Source organism: Anoplolepis gracilipes, unplaced genomic scaffold (assembly GCF_047496725.1).
Source record: "Anoplolepis gracilipes unplaced genomic scaffold, ASM4749672v1 Contig20, whole genome shotgun sequence".
Lineage (NCBI taxonomy): Eukaryota > Metazoa > Arthropoda > Insecta > Hymenoptera > Formicidae > Anoplolepis > Anoplolepis gracilipes.
In genome coordinates, this window is record NW_027328668.1 from 39,290 (window position 1) to 62,967 (window position 23,678).

The 23,678-nt window shown below is 28.5% G+C and overlaps 2 protein-coding genes and 1 pseudogene across 2 annotated transcripts; 2 read left to right on the forward strand and 1 right to left on the reverse strand.

Annotated features, from left to right (window-relative positions):
• Nucleotides 1-251: 251 nt before the first annotated feature.
• LOC140675674 (uncharacterized) lies at nucleotides 252-8,276 on the forward strand (annotated as a pseudogene).
• Nucleotides 8,277-12,719: 4,443 nt separating this feature from the next.
• LOC140675657 (uncharacterized) lies at nucleotides 12,720-13,952 on the forward strand. Its single transcript, XM_072910264.1, has 4 exons — nucleotides 12,720-12,846; nucleotides 13,001-13,170; nucleotides 13,264-13,547; nucleotides 13,735-13,952. The coding sequence occupies exons 2-4, from the start codon at nucleotides 13,023-13,025 to the stop codon at nucleotides 13,900-13,902; spliced, it is 600 nt and encodes a 199-aa protein (XP_072766365.1). The 5' UTR covers nucleotides 12,720-12,846; nucleotides 13,001-13,022; the 3' UTR covers nucleotides 13,903-13,952.
• Nucleotides 13,953-17,667: 3,715 nt separating this feature from the next.
• Nucleotides 17,668-18,896, reverse strand: LOC140675658 (uncharacterized). Its single transcript, XM_072910265.1, has 4 exons — nucleotides 18,776-18,896; nucleotides 18,452-18,621; nucleotides 18,075-18,358; nucleotides 17,668-17,887 (listed from the first exon to the last, which is right to left on the reverse strand). The coding sequence occupies exons 2-4, from the start codon at nucleotides 18,597-18,599 to the stop codon at nucleotides 17,720-17,722; spliced, it is 600 nt and encodes a 199-aa protein (XP_072766366.1). The 5' UTR covers nucleotides 18,600-18,621; nucleotides 18,776-18,896; the 3' UTR covers nucleotides 17,668-17,719.
• Between the last annotated feature and the right edge of the window lie 4,782 nt (nucleotides 18,897-23,678).

Genomic DNA, 23,678 nt, shown 5'->3' on the forward strand with positions numbered 1-23,678 from the left:
ATTCATAAATGCAATTATTAATAAACAAAGCATAAAAAACTAATGTATCCAAGTGAATGCGATTATCACATATGGTTTCTTTGAAACATTGCTTATTTCATTATTAATCGTTAAATTGAAATTCTTATCTCTTTTGCAATCCTATAAAAAGTGAGTAATTTCAGACGAAAGTTACATTAAATTGTAGCAATAAGTACAATATAGAGTTAAAATACATATTGAATAAATTGAAACTATTTCATCACATTATAATGTACACTAAAACAGTACTCATCTTCATTCTCGCGATCTTTTATCTAGGATAAAAATTCCATGGACATAGAATGCTAATGGAAGCCATAAATAGAGCAAGTGCATGGAGAAAAGGATTCAAAACAACCATCAACTATGATGATGATGGAAACTATTACGGAGGTTTATTTGTAAGTGTATATTTCTAGACGAAAAATTGAGAATTTTCTATCTTTAATTATGTAGTGTACATACGCACATTATGTCGGAATAACTTTTATATTCTACTACTTTTATTTTTTTTAACACATTGGAAAAAAGTTCATATATAATCATATATAATTGCATACAAAATATATCCACATATGTTCAGAGAGTAAACTCTGTATACAGGAAAAATAATAAGAGTAATTAAAAAATAATTTAAAATATACGTTTCTTTATTTTTCTTATAAAAAGTAATATTAAAAAAATTTTTTACAGTTACATACATATAATTATATACGTATATACACAACTATTTTTATATAATTATACATATATGAGTAATTTTTTTCCTATTTTTTTCAATTTTATTCTTTTCTAAAAAATAGCAATGTTAAATTTATTTTTTTAAATTTATTTTTCAATTTTTCTTTTCTTATTACCTTTCCTACGTGTAGTGAAAAAGATTATATAAAAAAATAAAAATATATATAGAAAAAGGGACATTTTTTTATATAATTCTATATATTTATTGTATTTGTATAATTATATATAAATTTTTATATATGCAGGGTATTTCGTAAAGGTTGGGTATATGTGCTCAGCTTCTTTTCAAAACAAACTAAAAAAGTTTCTATAAAACATATAAAATGTCAGGGATGGGAAGTAACGCGTTACTTGTAACATTGTTACCGTTACAGTTACTTTTTTTCGGTAACTGTAACAGTAACGGCGTTACAAATTTTGTTTGTAACGGAAGAAGTAACTTCGTTACATTTTTCGATAACGAGTAACGAAATTAAGAGTTACTTTTATCGTTACTTCCCAGATAGCACATAGCTTTAAAAAATGATTAAAAGACAACTTAAAGACGTCTTATTATCTTTTAAATATCTTTAAGATATCTTTTGACCTTTCTGTGCAGTCTAGGATTTTTTTCAAATATACTTGAATATACTATACTTTTTTCGAATATAATTTTCAAATAAAAAAACATAGATATTTTTCGTTTCATGCATTTTATATAGTACATGTAACATATACTATAGATACGTGTACACGTATGCGTAAAATGGAACTGATTGATAAGAGTATTGAAACGCAGTATCACATACTTAGAAACTGTTGGCATCTCTTTCTAGTATCTGTATACTTTGTAAAAAACATTTAAGTAAATAGATAATTCAATGATTAGTCAAGAATTTGATGTTATGAAAATTATCGTATCGTGTTAAAATTTTAAAATAAAAAAAATTGAAAAGACGTGTTACGTCCTGTCGGCCACGTTTTTCCTCCCACGAAATGAACAATAATCGTCCGATCGGTCACAAAAAACGGGTCGCGCAATAGAAAAGAACCGTTATTATCAAATAATGTTTAGACCTACTAAAAACGATATCTAAATAAATACCGGAAGGGATCAATAACGAAATCCTCTAAACAACGAAACAGACAAACACAGCTGCATAATCTTAAGAAAGAAACAAATAATGCCGTTACGTCCTGTCGGCTCCACGTTTTTCCTCCCACGAAAATGAAGCAATAATCGCCCGATTAATCATAAAAAGGATCGCGCGACGAAAAATATTTTAAAACATTGAAAACGATGTCAAAAAGAAACGACCGGAAAGGACCGATAGTGAGATCCTCTAAATGAATAAATCGACAATTACAGCTGCATAATCTTAAGAAAGAAACAAATAACGCCGCTACGCATTGTCGGCTCCACGTCTTTACCTCCTATAAAGATAAAGCAATAATTGCCCGACCAGTCATAAGAGGGCCGCGGAACGAAAAAATGTTTTAAACATTGAAATCGATGTTCAAAGAAATGACCGAAAAGGATCGATAGCGAGATCCCCTAAATAAATAAATGGATAAAAACAGCTGCATAATCCCAGGAGATAACCAAATGAAGAATCTCCAAATTTCCTAAGAGGCCGTACAGAGCCCACCAATCAGCAACAATCAAAAATAAGGAAAAGAAGGATCTTACCGAACCACAGCTTTTTACACGTCAAAATCTCAAAAATACTCCCGCCCAAATTGTTAACACGCCCTCAAGATTTAATATAAAAAGGGAAGACTCGCGCATTACGAACACCAACAAAATTAAAATCAGTCGATAGTACAGCGTCAGATTCATTCGGCACAGATTTTTCAGTCGTTCGCTGACTCAAGCAATTCGTTTTACACTGCGGGAGTTCCGATTACGTCTTAAAACCTATTAGAGTCAGTGCTCAACAATGACCACCCGCCGAGCAAGACCTACAACTGGGGCCACAACTACACCAGCAGCTAAAACGCAACCAATCTGCCTAAGTATGCCTAAAACCGTGCCGACCCGCCGATTCTCGCGAGCAAATCGAGACAATAGATCGGACGACATGACCGTGTGCGAAATCGCGTCGTAACGTACATAACACTGTTCGCAAATCTTTATTATTATTTTTTTTCTTATTATAAACTATTGTAACACATACCAACCAGGATAAAATCTTTAGAATCGCACTCGTTCCCCCTCTTTTCTGGTTGATGACCTCCGTACTTATGTAACACCCGCGATCCACACACACGAACACACACACACTCATATAAATAATTTTAAGGCCGATATCAATAAGGTTATATGTATAATGGTAAGGATTAATTGAATAAATGTTAATCTAAAAATTAAATGATCGGTAAACTTATTTAAGTCCCTCACTCTTTACAAGCGAAAGATCACACTTGGTCCCGTCCCGCGTAAAAGAGATTCGATTCTCTTACCAAAAAGGGACCACCGAGAGAGCGTTCGCATAACAGAGTAATAACGACACCCATCGTTTACCTGTTTGCTAACCTGCAGCTCGCTCGACCGAGTCACTCGTCGATAAGACTTTTGACATCGGAACAGTTCTTGTTACGCCCTTCCTCTGACCCATCCTCTCTACGGGCCTGGACGTAACAGACGCGAAGAAAGCGATTTTAGCCATATATTTACCAATCTATTGAAAGTAAACTAACAATAAGAAAATTATTTTATTTACATTTACAGAATCTAAAAGTGTTTAAGAAAGCTCTTGTTTACACTTTTTTTCAAAAGTTTCTCTTATTTAAAATAATTTACCCGGTAAAAAATTTCTTATATATAATTATATGTAACAATATAAAACAATATATATAACAATATAAAAGTATATAGAAATATATAAAATTCTGTATAAGTTATATATAGTTATGTATAGCATGCATAATTTCGTATTATCGTTGACTGACATTTAACCAACATTAATATAAAATTATATATAATTATACAATAAGTCATATATTATTATATATAATTATACATAACTTATATAAAATTTTATATATTTCTATATTATTTTATATGGTCATATATCATATATCATTATACATAGCGCATTACAATCTTTACAATGTATTTTATAAACGACATTAGTTCTATTGTCAATGTGTAATCTATCTTTGCCGCGCTTTATCAATGTATTCAGTTTATTAGTTACAATCAAAGCAACGTTTAAACCCGTATCAAGTATTGAACGACGTAAACAAAAACTAAAATCTTTAACGTAACCCGGTAAAAAATTTCTCATATATAATTATATATAACAATATAAAAGTATATAGAAATATATAAAATTCTGTATAGTTATGTATAGTATGCATAATTTTGTATTATTGTTGATTGACATCTAGCCAACATTAATATAAAATTATATATAACTATACAATAAATCATATATTATTATATATAATTATACATAACTTATATAAAATTTTATATATTTCTATATTATTTTATATGGTCATATATCATATATCATTATACATAACAAATTTTTTACCGGGTATTATTATCAAAATTATTACACACTTTATATCAATAGCAATATCACTATCAAAAAATTATATCATTTTGATTACTTTACTGTAAAATAATGTTCAAAAATTTTTAGTGTTTAGTGTAAAAATTTCACCTTGTATTAAAAAAATGTTTATGTAAAGTTTATATTGTATAAAAAAAAAGTAACGGAAATTGTAACGATTCGTTACTTTTTGAGTAACGGTAACGATAACGAGTTACTTTTTAAAATTAGTAACAAGTAACGGTAACGAGTTACTTTTTGGAAAAAAGAACGGTAACGGTAACGAGTTACTTTTATAAAGTAACTTTCCCAACTCTGATAATTATATATAATTTTATATTAATGTTGGCTAGATGTCAGTCAATGATGATACAAAATTATGCATACTATACATAACTATACATAACTTATACAGAATTTTAAATATTTGTATATACTTTTATATTGTTATATATAATTATATATAATTATAAATTTTTTACCGAGTATGCAAAATAATCTTTCGTTTTCACGTTGTATGTGATAAATAGGAAGCAAATTATTTTATCAAAACTGATATAGTTATTTTTCGACTTATGTCTACTAAAGTTATAAATATTTACTCAAGATAGTGAGTATTATCTACAAACATCCTATAATCTTTGTATATAACAAACTCATCCTAAAACAACTAAAAACTATTTTGCACAATCGAATAAAAATAGTGAATTTTAAATTTATATAATGTTGCAAAAAATATTTATAAGGCAACTAATTGCATGAAATTCAAGGTTATTAGATTAAAATCGCTAGTATTTGATTAAGAGACAACAAAATAATTAAAAACGACCAAACTAGCCAAAAAATTCCTTTACTTAATACCTCGACATTTCATCGATTATGTCCTTATCTCCGATTCTGGCTGACATTGTCATGAATGATTTAGGGTCACATTGTTTAAATTTGTTAAGTTTTAACGTCTCTGTCTATTATAGATATGTTGACGACATTTTTGCAATAGTTCCACGCACAGGTATTGATAAGATGTTAGAGACTTTTAATAATTTTCACCCTCGCTTGAAATTTACATTTGAAATAGAACAGAACGATTCCATTAGTTTTTTAAATACAACGGTTTTGCGTGTCAAACAATACACTTATAACCAACTGGTTTAGGAAGCCTACTTGGTCGGGAAGATATATAAACTTTCATTCAAACCATCTAATGAAATATAAAATCAATACCATATATAATCTTGTAGATCACGCCTTACTGCTCTCGGATATTAGATTCCACAAAGAAAATATAAATATTGTTTGTAAAACGTTGCGTAATAATTGTTTCCCTGAACAATATATTAGGCGACACATTCAAAAAAGGATTAATATTCTAAAAAACCGTAAAATCAACAATGATCATAAATCCACGAAAAAATTGCAACCGAACAACTTTTTTATGCCATTACCTTCCCGGTAAAAAATTTGTTATGTATAATCATATATGATATATGACCATATACAATTATATAGAAATATATAAAATTTTATATAAGTTATGTATAATTATATATAATAATATATGATTTATTGTATAGTTATATATAATTTTATATTAATGTTGGCTAGATGTCAATCAACAATAATACAAAATTATGCATACTATACATAACTATACAGAATTTTATATATTTCTATATACTTTTATATTGTTATATATAATTATATATGAGAAATTTTTTACCGGGTTACGTTAAAGATTTTAGTTTTTGTTTACGTCGTTCAATACTTGATACGGGTTTAAACGTTGCTTTGATTGTAACTAATAAACTGAATACATTGATAAAGCGCGGCAAAGATAGATTACACATTGACAATAGAACTAATGTCGTTTATAAAATACATTGTAAAGATTGTAATGCGCTTTATATAGGCCAAACTAAAAGACATTTACGCACGCGACTTAAAGAACATTTTAACAATATAAAATTGCATCCATCATGTCAATCTGTAATAGTAAACACAGAGCTGAATATGGACATGAATTTGAGTGGGATAGTCCAGGCATTTTACATAACGAAAAATTTGTCAAAAAGAGAGAAATAGCGGAAATGTTTTTGATCAAGAAATTTAACACCACAATTAACCTGCAAAGAGACACTGAAAATCTAAATAATATTTACAACAAGATAATAAAGGTCGTTTGAAATGTTTTTAAAAATTGTCAGTTTAGTTTTAAGAATCGTCTAGACAAGACGTGTCGCTTTACTGTGTTGTTTTATCTTACTAATATCTCACATCAATGAGCGAAATGTTTAATATGTTTCACTTTTATGACACGTTTTATTGCATCCTTTATTTTATTTGAATATATGTATTAATTAGTTTTGTCTTTTATCGATTGTATTTCATTTTATTGTCTGCACTGAATTTATTATTAATTTTGTATTCATTTGTAACCTTTGGCTTTTAGTAACACTTGAAAAGGACCAGAATTATGGTCGAAACGTCGTGGTATTAAATAAAGGAATTTTTTGGCTAGTTTGATCGTTTCTAATTATTTTGCTGTCTCTTAATTGTATAAAAGTATTTTAAAATGCCAAATCTCAGCTTTCAATTTTATTTATTCTCAAAGATATTTTTATTTCAAATGGCATCACTTCTACATCGATCGTAATAATTTGATAAAAAATTTTCAATACTGAAATCATACATAAAGTTGATATTTTTTTTATTTTATTTAAATTATTTTGTAAGTTTAAAGTTTCCTCTTTAAAATAAGTTTTTAAAAGTTTAACTGTAATTTGTTATTGTAATTTAAAAAATCAAGGAATGTTCAATTTTTATCAATAATCTAATATGTCGTAAGATTAACGTTATGCAAAATATACTACAAGATTACAGTTGTTTACATATATTAATTTTTTTTAATATAATATAATTTACTTCTCAATTCATTCAGTACCGTTTTAAAACTGATATTATTTGAATTATTTTGTTTTCAAAAATATCAAACCATCATTTTTTATTAGCTTAAATCACTCATTGTCGGATACTTTTATGCAAGTAGGAAAATAGGAAATTCTTGTTTGAAGAATAGCAGAAAATTTGAATTAGCATTATGTGTATGTGTGTCGTAAGATGTCGCGAAAATATAAATTATAAATCACAGTTATTAGTCTTTAGTTTATTATCAAGAAATTTACCTTCAAACAAAAAAATCAAAATTATAGATATTTTGATCGAACATTAAGAGAATCATCGATATTAAGAAATCATTAATCTTTTTGTTAAATACTCTTGTTATCACTATAAGACAATTGATGTAACAATTAATAAAGAGTCATATTACTAATGCTGGCAGTATTATTATAGATTAATACTGAAAAGAATTGAAAATTCTGATCATTTTAAATAACATGGAACAAATATTACTTCAATATTTAAACTAGCATATAGCATTTAAAAAGTATTTTAAAAAGTAAATTTTAGGTTTATAGAATATCTGAAAATTAAATTAAAAATTTTTTCAAATGTACATGATTTCAAAGTTAAAGTTTTTTATCGATTATGTACGATATATTTGAAAGTATAACAGAATCAAGGAAAAAACTAATCTTAAGGAGATTTGAAAAACGAGACATTTTTTGGTTTTAAAATACTTTCTTGATAATCGATTATCTTATTATAAGGTTACAGAAATTTGACTTTCGCCATTTTTACTACCGATTTGAAGAAGTGCTTTAATATTTTTCTAAGAATGTATATAATTATATACATATTTAAAAACAAATTATTTTATTAGAATATAACTCTTATTTTAAAATCTTGTATATAAAGATTGTAATGATGTCCTTATTTTATATTTATTTAATTTTTAGATGGGAATATGTTGCTGCAAATATTTGGGAAAAGTGTGAGGATGGTACACACAACCAAGGTTGCGGACCCCAAGAAACTTTCAAGACATACTCCGATATTCGTATTGCTTATTAATTACTTTTTATTACCTATCTTTTAACAAAAACTATATTAATTTACATTGCTCTATATATATATACAGGGTGTCCCACCTGAAAGTGGCCACCCCTTTTATCTTTTAAATTAAAAGAGATAGACCATAACAAATATATATGAAATTAAATGGCTTGAACTAAACTTTATTGTGAATATAGTGATTGATTACAAAATTTATCTGTATTGAAGAACGGAGAAGTATGCATAATTTTTTTATAATAATGTAGATATTTTGATATAATAAAAGTTGTAGCACTGTTTGAAACAAATACAACGATGTATAATTTAATGTAAATATTTTGCAAATTATACGAAATTTTCTGGTTTGAAATATCGCGGGCGACGTCTATCATTTCATTTTCGGCCCTGCGATATGGCCAACTTCTGACTTGCATTAGAAGTGACGTAAAAAAATGACAACATGCATACGTCAATTTCTAGAGCCTTCTTCAGTGACTTTAAAAGTTAAATATTATTTAATAAAATTATGGTTTAATATTTGTTTTAATTCGAATTGCTTGATTAAAAATCGGTCAATTATTTTAAGGCAAAAACTGCTAACGTTAATTACTGCTCGATAAAAAATTTCTTATGTATAGTTATGCAGAATTGAATATAATTATACAGTATTTTACACAATTGTGTAAAAATATGTATAATTATAGATGACACCGTATAAAACGTTATGTATATTTATATATAAAATGGATTGATAGCTGCAATTAGAATTATGTATACATACTTATACACAATGCCTGCAACACATTTTATGTATAATTATATATAATTATATATAATTATATATAAAATGGACAAATTTCGTATATAAATTTGTATAATTAGATACGACCATTTTTGTCTGATTATATATAAAAAATTTTTTACCGGGTGTTATCTAATGTTATTATAAAAAGTAATATAAATTGTAACAATACATATTTTCAATACTTACATTTCGTCTTTAAAGATCGTCAAAAGTTACAACGATGAAGACTAAGTTCGGTAAAAAATTTCTCATATATAATTATATATAACAATATAAAAGTATATAAAAATATATAAAATTCTGTATAAGTTATGTATAGTTATGTATAGTATGCATACTTTTGTATTATCGTTGACTGACATCTAGCCAACATTAATATAAAATTATATATAATTATACAATAAGTCATATATTATTATATATATTTATACATAACTTATATAAAACTTTATATATTTCTATATAATTTTATATGGTCATATATCATATATGATTATACATAACAAATTTTTTACCGGGATCTAGTAAAATTAATAGAAAATCTTAAATTATTTTATTATCAAGAAGCAAATTCAGCATCTAATTGTGAGACACTAGGTTTTTGATTTAAAAAATAATTTATAAAAAGCCAGTTTTACAATGGGTGCGTTCGGGGAGACACTGCCTAGCGCTATTTAATGCTATCACTGTTCGGGGAGTTAGCTAGTAGCACTACCAAACTACGTGACGTCACTGATGATAGTGTTTTACGTAGCTCCGTAAAGTTAGCCGAACCACTTTGATTTTTTTATAATTAAAATTAACTAATTGTTTGGTCATCGTTTGTTCATGATTGGTCATCCAATTAAATCGTTTAGTCATTTATCGTTTTTTTTAATTAAATAATTAAAATTTCGAACTAAAGTTAGCCGAACATTTTTATTTTTCGTCCAATCGAGTTAAACAAGAGCTTATTCGATGCAGAATCGTTAGGTCATCACGAATAAATTCTTTCATAGTTTATCTGAAAAATGAAAAAAATTATGTGCGGTAAAATGACGACGGGCGACGTATAGTGACATGGACGTGCGCTGCGGTCACGCGCGTATGCGTTTTAGTAACTTACACAAAATTTTAAATAAATCCTTTTTAATAAATTCTTTTTATGTTACTATGCAAGTTGCAAACCCATGTGGAATCGTATATGCATTGCAAAGTACATGCTTAGATGGGAATGCATAGGGGGACGGGGCTTCGCCCAACAAAACTTGAGAGCGTAGAAACTACCAAGGCTGACAGTACTGTGTGGAAGTTTCAATGCTATTTTCCTAAGCAAATGCTATTTGACTGAAGTGCTGTTAGGCAAATGGCTCAATGAATCGTGCATCGATGCATTCAGTATTTATTTTGTAAGATTATGAATAAAAAATTATAAATATAGTGTAAGAGTTTGAACATAGGTTGAATTAAAATTTTACATTGAAACTTTCACACAGTACTATCAGCTTTGGTAGTTTCTACGCTCTCAAGTTTTGTTATACTTTTTTATGGGGACGGGGCGAAGCCCCGTCCCCCTATGCATTCCCATCTAAGCATGTATTTTGCAATGCATATACGATTCCACATGGGTTTGCAACTTGCATAGCTACATTATTAAAAAGGATTTATTTAAAATTAAAAAAGATTTATTTAAAATTTTGTATAAGTTACTAAAACGTGACCGCAGCGCACGTCCATGTCACTATACGTCACCCGTCGTCATTTTACCGCACATGATTTTTTTCATTTTTCGGATAAACTATAGATAACCAAACGTTGTAAAGAATTTATTCGTGATGACCTAACGATTCTGCATCGAATAAGCTCTTGTTTAACTCGATTGGACAAAAAATAAAAATGTTCGGCTAACTTTAGTTCAAAATTTTAATTATTTAATTAAAAAAAAATGATAAATGACCAAACGTTTTAATTGGATGAACAATCATGAACAAACGATGACCAAACAATTAGTTAATTTTAATTATAAAAAAATCAAAGTGGTTCGGCTAACTTTACGGAGCTGTTTTACGTCATCATCTTGCGCAACCAACGCTATTCCTTCCGAAGGGTGTGTTCGGGGAACTCGCTATCACACTACCACCCGGTAAAAAATTTGTTATTTATAATCATATATGATATATGACCATATAAAATTATATAGAAATATATAAAATTTTATATAAGTTATGTATAATTATATATAATAATATATGACTTATTGTATAATTATATATAATTTTATATTAATGTTGGCTAGATGTCAGTCAACGATAATATAAAATTATGCATACTATACATAACTATACATAACCTATACAGAATTTTGTATATTTCTATATACTTTTATATTGTTATATATAATTATACAGGGTGTCCTAGAACAAGGACCTTCCGTCCGTAAAATGACGTATTCCTGACACAATTTTAAGACAATTTTTCCTTTACCAAAATTTGATTTGAAGCGTAGTTTTTGAGTTATAAGCAAAAATAGTTAGCAAATCATACATCAAGTACAGAAGGCAGGCAGAAGTGGCGCGGCGCACCGCGAGCCTGGACGCAGCTGACCGTCCGACGGGTGATTACCGCCGCATGAGTCGCTAAAACTATTTTATCTTATAACATAAAATTATGCTTTAAATAAAATTTTGGTAAAGAAGAAAATGTCTTATAATTACGTCAGGAATAAGTGTTCCTTAAAATAACGTTGGACGCTGCGATCAGCTGATTGCTACACGCGATGTTGTTTCTCAGCTGAGCCGGAAAATCAATATATCGATCAGTCTGAAGTCGTTGACGACAATGTTGATGACAATCGAAGGAACGTCGCCATCGCGGAGGCGGTTATTTCTCTCTCTCTCTTTCTTTCACTCACTCTGTTGTTTCCTTTTACGCACACACTCAAACATATACACATCGCGTGTAGCAATCAGCTGATCGCAGCGTCCGATGGCCGGCTTTTCGGAACAACTTTTGGTCATTAAAGTAATGTTATTTTAAGGAACACGTATTCCTGACGTAATTATAAGACATTTTCTTTTTTACCAAAATTTTATTTAAAGCATAATTTTATGCTATAAGATAAAATAGTTAGCGACTCATGCGGCGGTAATCACCCGTCGGACGGTCAGCTGCGCCCGCGCTTGCGGTGCGCCGCGCCGCTCCTGCCTGCCTTCTATACTCGACGCGTGATTTGCTAACTATTTTTGCTTATAACAAAAACTACGCTTTAAATCAAATTTTGGTAAGGAAAAAATTGTCTTATACCCGTATTCATAGTCCGTCCTTATCTCAAAGGTGGAGGAAACCTTAATGAAGAATTCTTTGAATCTCCAAGGCTGTCTTATTTCATAGATGAATCTCGAGTCTTCCTTCCAAAAGGAAAGAATATTTTAGGGATTTTTAGGGATTTACTAGAGACAACATTGTTTTACGCGCTTGCAACTAATTTCACGTATAAACTTTCAAGTGATTGAGTTACAAATAAGTTAAATTAAAAGTATATTTATTTATTATTTTTTGTGCAAGTTGTGATCGCATTGCAAATATAATGGATAATAAAAATGTTCATTATACGGAACGGGAGAGAATGCTCTTGGCGCAGCTTGTTTCAGAAAAAAAAGCTATCGAAAATAAAAAAACAAGTGCTTCAGATGTAAAAGATAAGGTGGATGCATGGGAAAGAATCACAAAAAAATTTACTAGCGAAGGATGTACGCCTCGCTCTAGCAAACAGCTGAAAAAATGCTGGGATAATATGAAACAAAGGTAAAAATAATGATTATACTAATAATTTTATTAATGATGAGGCTATATAATTATTTTAAGTGCACACATATTCTTCTTCCTATATACACTTTTATATACTTGGCTTGTTATATAATATTTTAATAATAATTATATTATTAATTAATTATTTTAGAAAATGAAAATTAAATACGACAATGCGGCACGAACGGCTTATAATAGGTGGAGGTTCTGCATCAGTACAATCGAATGATCCAGTGATGGCATTCATGGATGCAACAAATGCAAATTTAGATGTCGAAATTGATTGCCCATTCGACAGCACAGCAGTATTTGAGAAAGAATGTATAAGCACTACATATAATTCTTGTTTTTTTATTATTCTATTATTATACATATATGGTAATAATAATTTATTCTTTATTTTTTGCTTTTCAGATAATGTAAAGATGGATTGTGCGTCTCAAAGAATAGTCATCGAAGATGAAAGTGAGAAAGAGAATGAGAACATTGATGATATCTGTCATGAAGATTATATCCATCAAAATATTTTATCTACATCATTTAGCACCCCAAAAGAAAAAATAGCTACTTCAAGGAATAGCACATCAGTAGAAAAAAGGGCCACATCAAGCATAAACAATGCATCAGAAAAAAAAGTCACTGCAAGTGTTAACGCATTAAAAGGAAAAAAAGCTACTTCAAATATTAAAAACATACAGGTAAATTTTATGAATTAGGTTATATTAATTTTTTAACAGATTATATAAATAATTATTATTATTATTAATATGAATAAGATTTTATTGTTATTTTTTAAAATTAAGGTAGAAAAAAGTACGTAATAATCTTTATTGCAATAAATTAATGATAATGAAATACTAATAATAAAATAATTTTGATTTTCAGAATATCCGTGACGAAAAAGAGTTACGATTAATAAAAATACGCGAAACAATTGAGCAACAGCGCGAGCTTCATCGTAAAAAAATAAAGATTGCTGAAACAGAGGAGCAGATTGTTCTTGTAAAACTTTTGAAGGAGGAAGAAGCGCTCAAGAGTAATACATGTAAATAATATATCTATAAATATGATAAAATGACTTTTGTTAATAATATGCTATAGATACAAGTTATGTTTTTTATTATATATTTCTATATGTTTATATGTATTTCAGTTTACACAAAGTTATGTAAAATATTTAATTATTTTTATAAGTGACTAAATAACTATAAGTGTTCTTATAAATAAATGTTATTCTTGATAATTAATATAAAATTCTATGTTTGTTATCAATTTAATGGAAATATATATATTTCTTACAAACAATTAAATATTGTCTGTTTATATTTTTAAACGTCACTTTGAGGGCTGTGTTTTGTTGATAATCATTGTCAGTATTGAAAATCTAAAGTGTATGTGACAAATTAAATAGATTTACAGTACTGTCAGTGAATACCAAAATGCGGTTTATATAAAAGAATAGTTTATAGAGAGAAAGAGAGAGAGAAAGATTTGTTATAAATAAATATAACATTCTTTAGGTTAAAATTTATACTTAATATATTATATATTTGTTTTATTTACAATTTGATCTTGTATGTACAAATCTAAATTTATTTATACAAATTAATCTTAAATTTACATGATGACAACATTATTGTTAAATCACTCATTGCAGATATAAAATGAATATAAAAATATAATTATAATTCGCTATTCTGTTTTACGAAAAATGTGTTAAAATGAAAGCATTTCTGTGTGCAAGTCCTACTCCATTTTGTTCTTGATTTATAATGTCTTCAAATTGTATATTCTCATACAACTCCTCTTCGATTACTTCCTCCAGATTATGTTGAATAGATATATTATGTAAAACTGCAGTGGCACAAATAATTGCCACCGATGTGCTCAACTTTGTTCTTAAACCATAATGCAGACATGGAAATCGACGTTTCCAAACTCCAAACAGTTGTTCAACGATAACTCGTATTTGTTTATGTGCAGTATTATACCGAACTTCTGCATCTGTCTCAGGTCTTAAAACAGGCGTCAGTAGATAACTGCGGCATGCATATCCACTATCACCAAGTAAAATTCCGTTTAGATGTCCCAACTCTAAACGACAGCGCAAACCGCTTCTATCAAATATTACAGCATCATGAGTTGAACTTGGATGTCTAACAACTATATCGAGAATTTCTCGTTGAGGACCAGCTACAGCCTATAAAACAAATATATCATAAAAATTAACTTCATATAAACTTCATGATTATTTAGCAAAATAAAACCGTTGAAAAAACCTGTACATACCTGTACATTTAAAGAAAACCATCCTTTTCGATTTCGGAATATCTCTCCATTATTTCCTCCAGGATTCGCAATACGTATATGGGTGCAATCGATACATCCTATTATGGATGGAAAGTTGGCCATTTCATAAAATTGATTTTTATTCCTTCGACATTTTTCTTCGATGGAAAAATTAATATATACACTTAAGTGTGACACTAAAATTCTGGAAACTCGTGCAACAATTCTCGATACTGATGCTTGACTGTATCCTCGTAAATCTCCATTAACAATCTGCAATTAAAACAGCATATAAATAAAATAAAAATAAATTATCTATTTTAATTTATATATATATATATATATATATATATATATATATTATAGTGTCGGAACAAAATTTACAAACCTGAAAGCTACTCGTTGCATAAAAACGCAGTGTTATTAAGAGCTGCATTAACGGAGAAATCGGCAGTTCTCGATTATTGAACCGTCTTAACTTATCATTCACTAAAGGTAATAGGATCTCGATTATGGCTCCTTTGTTGAATCTATATCTTTTTCGAAAAGGAACATCTTCGAAAAATTCCATGGGATTTTCCCAATCACGAATATATCTTTTCGCAAGTCGCAACAAAATCCGATCCTCTACATTTTCATCTTCAAATCTTTCGTCAGAATCGTTAAAAAATTCGTAGAGTAATAATCGTATTGAAATGTAGAGGATTTCGTATGAAAATGTAGAGGATCGGATTTTGTTGCGACTTGCGAAAAGATATATTCGTGATTGGGAAAATCCCATGGAATTTTTCGAAGATGTTCCTTTTCGAAAAAGATATAGATTCAACAAAGGAGCCATAATCGAGATCCTATTACCTTTAGTGAATGATAAGTTAAGACGGTTCAATAATCGAGAACTGCCGATTTCTCCGTTAATGCAGCTCTTAATAACACTGCGTTTTTATGCAACGAGTAGCTTTCAGGTTTGTAAATTTTGTTCCGACACTATAATATATATATATATATATATATATATATATAAATTAAAATAGATAATTTATTTTTATTTTATTTATATGCTGTTTTAATTGCAGATTGTTAATGGAGATTTACGAGGATACAGTCAAGCATCAGTATCGAGAATTGTTGCACGAGTTTCCAGAATTTTAGTGTCACACTTAAGTGTATATATTAATTTTTCCATCGAAGAAAAATGTCGAAGGAATAAAAATCAATTTTATGAAATGGCCAACTTTCCATCCATAATAGGATGTATCGATTGCACCCATATACGTATTGCGAATCCTGGAGGAAATAATGGAGAGATATTCCGAAATCGAAAAGGATGGTTTTCTTTAAATGTACAGGTATGTACAGGTTTTTTCAACGGTTTTATTTTGCTAAATAATCATGAAGTTTATATGAAGTTAATTTTTATGATATATTTGTTTTATAGGCTGTAGCTGGTCCTCAACGAGAAATTCTCGATATAGTTGTTAGACATCCAAGTTCAACTCATGATGCTGTAATATTTGATAGAAGCGGTTTGCGCTGTCGTTTAGAGTTGGGACATCTAAACGGAATTTTACTTGGTGATAGTGGATATGCATGCCGCAGTTATCTACTGACGCCTGTTTTAAGACCTGAGACAGATGCAGAAGTTCGGTATAATACTGCACATAAACAAATACGAGTTATCGTTGAACAACTGTTTGGAGTTTGGAAACGTCGATTTCCATGTCTGCATTATGGTTTAAGAACAAAGTTGAGCACATCGGTGGCAATTATTTGTGCCACTGCAGTTTTACATAATATATCTATTCAACATAATCTGGAGGAAGTAATCGAAGAGGAGTTGTATGAGAATATACAATTTGAAGACATTATAAATCAAGAACAAAATGGAGTAGGACTTGCACACAGAAATGCTTTCATTTTAACACATTTTTCGTAAAACAGAATAGCGAATTATAATTATATTTTTATATTCATTTTATATCTGCAATGAGTGATTTAACAATAATGTTGTCATCATGTAAATTTAAGATTAATTTGTATAAATAAATTTAGATTTGTACATACAAGATCAAATTGTAAATAAAACAAATATATAATATATTAAGTATAAATTTTAACCTAAAGAATGTTATATTTATTTTAACAAATCTTTCTCTCTCTCTTTCTCTCTATAAACTATTCTTTTATATAAACCGCATTTTGGTATTCACTGACAGTACTGTAAATCTATTTAATTTGTCACATACACTTTAGATTTTCAATACTGACAATGATTATCAACAAAACACAGCCCTCAAAGTGACGTTTAAAAATATAAACAGACAATATTTAATTGTTTGTAAGAAATATATATATTTCCATTAAATTGATAACAAACATAGAATTTTATATTAATTATCAAGAATAACATTTATTTATAAGAACACTTATAGTTATTTAGTCACTTATAAAAATAATTAAATATTTTACATAACTTTGTGTAAACTGAAATACATATAAACATATAGAAATATATAATAAAAAACATAACTTGTATCTATAGCATATTATTAACAAAAGTCATTTTATCATATTTATAGATATATTATTTACATGTATTACTCTTGAGCGCTTCTTCCTCCTTCAAAAGTTTTACAAGAACAATCTGCTCCTCTGTTTCAGCAATCTTTATTTTTTTACGATGAAGCTCGCGCTGTTGCTCAATTGTTTCGCGTATTTTTATTAATCGTAACTCTTTTTCGTCACGGATATTCTGAAAATCAAAATTATTTTATTATTAGTATTTCATTATCATTAATTTATTGCAATAAAGATTATTACGTACTTTTTTCTACCTTAATTTTAAAAAATAACAATAAAATCTTATTCATATTAATAATAATAATAATTATTTATATAATCTGTTAAAAAATTAATATAACCTAATTCATAAAATTTACCTGTATGTTTTTAATATTTGAAGTAGCTTTTTTTCCTTTTAATGCGTTAACACTTGCAGTGACTTTTTTTTCTGATGCATTGTTTATGCTTGATGTGGCCCTTTTTTCTACTGATGTGCTATTCCTTGAAGTAGCTATTTTTTCTTTTGGGGTGCTAAATGATGTAGATAAAATATTTTGATGGATATAATCTTCATGACAGATATCATCAATGTTCTCATTCTCTTTCTCACTTTCATCTTCGATGACTATTCTTTGAGACGCACAATCCATCTTTACATTATCTGAAAAGCAAAAAATAAAGAATAAATTATTATTACCATATATGTATAATAATAGAATAATAAAAAAACAAGAATTATATGTAGTGCTTATACATTCTTTCTCAAATACTGCTGTGCTGTCGAATGGGCAATCAATTTCGACATCTAAATTTGCATTTGTTGCATCCATGAATGCCATCACTGGATCATTCGATTGTACTGATGCAGAACCTCCACCTATTATAAGCCGTTCGTGCCGCATTGTCGTATTTAATTTTCATTTTCTAAAATAATTAATTAATAATATAATTATTATTAAAATATTATATAACAAGCCAAGTATATAAAAGTGTATATAGGAAGAAGAATATGTGTGCACTTAAAATAATTATATAGCCTCATCATTAATAAAATTATTAGTATAATCATTATTTTTACCTTTGTTTCATATTATCCCAGCATTTTTTCAGCTGTTTGCTAGAGCGAGGCGTACATCCTTCGCTAGTAAATTTTTTTGTGATTCTTTCCCATGCATCCACCTTATCTTTTACATCTGAAGCACTTGTTTTTTTATTTTCGATAGCTTTTTTTTCTGAAACAAGCTGCGCCAAGAGCATTCTCTCCCGTTCCGTATAATGAACATTTTTATTATCCATTATATTTGCAATGCGATCACAACTTGCACAAAAAATAATAAATAAATATACTTTTAATTTAACTTATTTGTAACTCAATCACTTGAAAGTTTATACGTGAAATTAGTTGCAGGCGCGTAAAACAATGTTGTCTCTAGTAGAGAGCCTATAATCAGAGTGGTGACATCAGGAGAGGTCCGCGATTTTCCAGCGAAATTGTGCGAGGGAGAAAGAAATATGCAAAAAAGAGAAAGAAATATGCGAAAGAGACAGAGACATATGCAGTCTTTGTCTGTAACTCTGTCTGTTATCTGTTAGTAAGGTTAAGATTTTCTGTTAATAATATATTGATTGTCTAAATCTTAATTACAAAATTTTTACAAAATGGTTGGCTGTACAATTCCTTTTTGTAATAATTCCGCACAGAAGGGATATAACATGAAAATGTCACCAACAAATATACAACGCCGAAATCAATGGATTAATAATATTAATAATAAATACCCAATCTGGACACCAAGCAAAAATTCATATTTATGCGAGGTAAAATTACTTGTTAATGAATATTTATGTTATAATATATTGTTTAATTAATTATTGTATTGATAGGTACATTTTAAACCTGAAATATGGGAAAAGAGGAGGATCGATGGAAAAAGAAATTAAAACCAAACGCAGTGCCAACTATATTTGAATATTTTCAAAAAGAAAAACTACATTTTTATATTAACAATGAGAAATCTAATCTTGATATTATTGAGCAAGAATCTATTACTGAGAAATCTAATCTTGACATTATTGAGCAAGAACTTGTTAATGAAGAAAATCAAATTATAATAAATGATAAACAGGTAAAGTAAAATATGATAGAATATGTACACAAAATAAAAAAAAGTATATATTTAAATATTATATATATATATTTTTTTTAGATAATGCATGAAATCAAGGTAAAGGAAAAAAATAATTCAGAAGAGATAATTAAGAAACTAAAATTTAATTTATATCGTGTAAATAAAAGATATAAGATGATAAGTTTAAGATTAAGAAGACTTGAAGAACAAATGAAGAATGATAAGTATAGAAAAGTTTTAAAAGAAGTTTTTAAAGATGATCAAATCAATGCTTTATTAAAAAGAACACAAAGAACAAAATATTGGTCCAATGAGACCATTAAAAATGCGCTTAGATTTAGATTAACTTGTGGTACTAGTGGTTACGAAGAACTTCTTCGACAAAAAATACCACTTCCAAGTTTGCGCACCTTACAACGAAGAGTAGAAAATTTGAAGTTTGAGAGTGGTATTTCAAACGAAATGTTTGATTTTTTAAAATTGAAGGTAAATTCTTTTCAAGATATCGATAAAGAATGTGGACTTGTTATTGATGAGATGAGTATAAGTCCAAAGTATGTTTATGATTCTTCAACAAAAACATTACTTGGAAATATAACTCTTCCACATGAAGAAGGTATAGCAACACATGCTCTAACGTTTATGCTAACGGGCATAGCTAAGCGATGGAAGCATGTTGTAGGTTATTTTTATACAGGTGATTCATTTAATGGAGAAACTGTTAAAAATATTATATTTCAGATAATTCAAAAAGCTGAAGAAATTGGTCTTCATGTAAATTATATAACTTCTGACATGGGTCCTGGAAATGGTAAAATATGGAAATGTTGTGGAATCAATGTGGGACGGCATTCTGATGTTAGAAATTGTATGTCACATCCCTACGCTTTAGATAGATTTTTATATTTTATCGCAGATATACCACATCTTCTAAAAAATTTGAAAGAAGCCTTAGTTTCCAATGGGTTTTTCATTTTGCCAGATGAATTTGTTCAAAAATACAACTTACCATCTAATAGAGTAGAGATTACACATTTTAATGAATTAATTGAGTCTCAAAAAGACCTGGAATTTCTCCTTACACCTAGATTACAATATAATGATGTTAATTGTACTAATAATTACAATAAAATGCGTGTAAACAAAGCAAAAAATGTTTTCTCAACCCGTGTCAGTAGTTCCTTACAATTTTTATCAAATGAAAATTATAAGCCGGAATTTTGCACTACTGCATGGTTTGTTAAACAAATATCTAAATGGTTCTCATTAATGACTTCTAGATCATGCTGTACAGCATTAGATATTAAGAACAAAAAAATATATGATAATAGTATCTCTTTTCTTCATGAAATAATTGATCTCTTTAAAAAAATAAAAATAGGTGAAAAAGGAATATTTAAACCTGTACAAAGAGGAATCATACTTTCTACAACATCAATTGTTAATTTGGTACAATATCTTTTAAACGAATGCAATTTTGAATTTGTTTTGACTGGTCGTCTTACGCAAGACTGCATAGAAAATCTGTTCTCACTTTTGCGCCATAAAAATGTAATTTTTGATCTTTTACAATTTAAAAATAATTTAAAACTTATTGCCATAAGTATGTTTACAAAACCAATATTAACGGGAAATTATGAAATTGATGATAGTGAACATCTTTCTGGTTTTTTAGAATATTTAAAATCCAAAAAAGATAATGTACCTAATCCTTCACCTACATCTAATGGATCCTTACAATCTCCTACAATCATAGATCAAATTTTTTTGTTTGATAATAGTGCAATAAAAGAATATAATAATATAGAGATGAATTGCTTATATAATGTTGCAGGATATTGTTTGGCATCTATTAAAAAAACATGTATTACATGCTCTGTTTGCATGCAATCTGTTGGTTCTAAAACGCCATTAAATTTTAAATTTTCTGAACTTGTAAGAATTAAATGTTATAATGCAAATAGTCTTTATTTTGTTAATAAGCCAACATTTCAAGTTTTTTTACAATTAGAAAATATTTTTAGACATTACAGTCCTTATTTTCAAAAAATGCGTAATGTAAATTTACATAATTTTTTAGTTAAGAAATTTAATTATGTTTCCACACAATACATTCCAGACTGTCATAAATTGCGTTTTAAGTTATTTTCCAAATTTGCAACAGTACGTTTAAAATTTAAAAATAAGCGTAAAATTATATTAAGTAATCAAAAATATTATGACAGTAAATCTATGGCGATGCATTATTCTTTTAAATGAGTTTAGTTTATCTTTTTTTCAGTTTTAAATAAGTTTTGTTTATGTATTTTTAGTTTCAAATGTGATTTGAGTTTATCTATTTTTTTGTTTCAAATGAGTTTATCTATTTTTATATAATATAAACATATGTTTTTTAACAATGTGCAAAAAATAACATGTGATATATAATTTTTTATATATATTTATTTATTTCCTATTTTAATTTTTAATTTAAACACTGTTTACTTATTAATACAAAATTTAGATAAGTTTGAAAACCTGGCGGCAATGGTTGGAAAATGGCGGATCAATCAGAAAGTGGCACCCAGTTGTCGCCACTCTGATTATAGGCTCTCTAGTCTCTAGTAAATCCCTAAAAATCCCTAAAATATTCTTTCCTTTTAGAAGGAAGACTCGAGATTCATCTATGAAATAAGACAGCCTTGGAGATTCAAAGAATTCTTCATTAAGGTTTCCTCCACCCTTGAGATAAGGACGGATTATAAATACGGGTATTAAAATCTCCTCCTTAAGGAAGTTCGTGACCTTCCTTGAAATAAGAGAGCTAATAAAGTTCCTTGTTTGGTCAAGGAAGGTTTATGAAACATCGAATGAGAAATAAGGAATCCTTATTCCTCAAGGAAGGACTATGAATACAGATATTAGAATTGTGTCAGAAATACGTCATTTTACGAGCGGAAGGTTGTTCTGGGACACCCTGTATATGAGAAATTTTTTACCGGGCAACGCAAACGCTACCAAAAATGTTCGCGGAGCCAATAGCGTGATAGCGGTAGCAAGCTCTATGAACAGCAATAGCGTAGCATATTACCAATTTAAAACCTAACTAAATACTATTTCACATTTTAGGTATAATTTACTAATATTAATAATTTTTCTTTTTGGAAGAAAAAAAGTTATATTTTGATATCAATATTTATAAAATATTTAAATAATTATTATAAATATCTTGTAAATATTTTATAAATATTGTCAATATTGTCATATTTATCTAAATATTAATGTATATATATCGCTGAATTTTTCTTTATTACGCATTATGCCGGTCAGTTATAATAATTGGTTATGCTGAACACTACTGGTGCGTTCGGGGAACTCGCTATCGCACTACCAACGCAAACGCTATCGACACACTACCTCGGAAGGAATAGCGTTGGTTGCGCAAAATGATGACGTAAAACACTATCATCAGTGACGTCACGGTAGTATTTAGTAGTGCTAGCTAACTCCCCGAACAGTGATAGCATTAAATAGCGCTAGACAGTGTCTCCCCGAACGCACCCGAGGTAGTGTGTCGATAGCGTTTGCGTTGGTAGTGCGATAGCGAGTTCCTTGAACGCACCAGTAGTGTTCAGCATAACCAATTATTATAACTAACCGGTATAATGCGTAATAAAGAAAAATTCAGCGATATATATACATCAATATTTAGATAAATATGACAATATCGACAATATTTATAAAATATTTACAAGATATTTCTAATAATTATTTAAATATTTTATAAATATTTATATCAAAATATAACTTTTTTTCTTCCAAAAAGAAAAATCATTAATATTAGTAAATCATACCTAAAATGCGAAATAGTAT

Bases quoted from the DNA above. Each gene is read 5' to 3' on its own strand.
- LOC140675658 (XM_072910265.1), bottom strand. From the start codon at position 18,599: ATGCGGCACGAACGGCTTATAATAGGTGGAGGTTCTGCATCAGTACAA. The intron at 18,359-18,451 runs GTATAAGCACTA...TTTGCTTTTCAG, and splicing joins AGCAGTATTTGAGAAAGAAT to ATAATGTAAAGATGGATTGT. The intron at 17,888-18,074 runs GTAAATTTTATG...TTTGATTTTCAG, and splicing joins CAAATATTAAAAACATACAG to AATATCCGTGACGAAAAAGA.
- LOC140675657 (XM_072910264.1), top strand. From the start codon at position 13,023: ATGCGGCACGAACGGCTTATAATAGGTGGAGGTTCTGCATCAGTACAA. The intron at 13,171-13,263 runs GTATAAGCACTA...TTTGCTTTTCAG, and splicing joins AGCAGTATTTGAGAAAGAAT to ATAATGTAAAGATGGATTGT. The intron at 13,548-13,734 runs GTAAATTTTATG...TTTGATTTTCAG, and splicing joins CAAATATTAAAAACATACAG to AATATCCGTGACGAAAAAGA.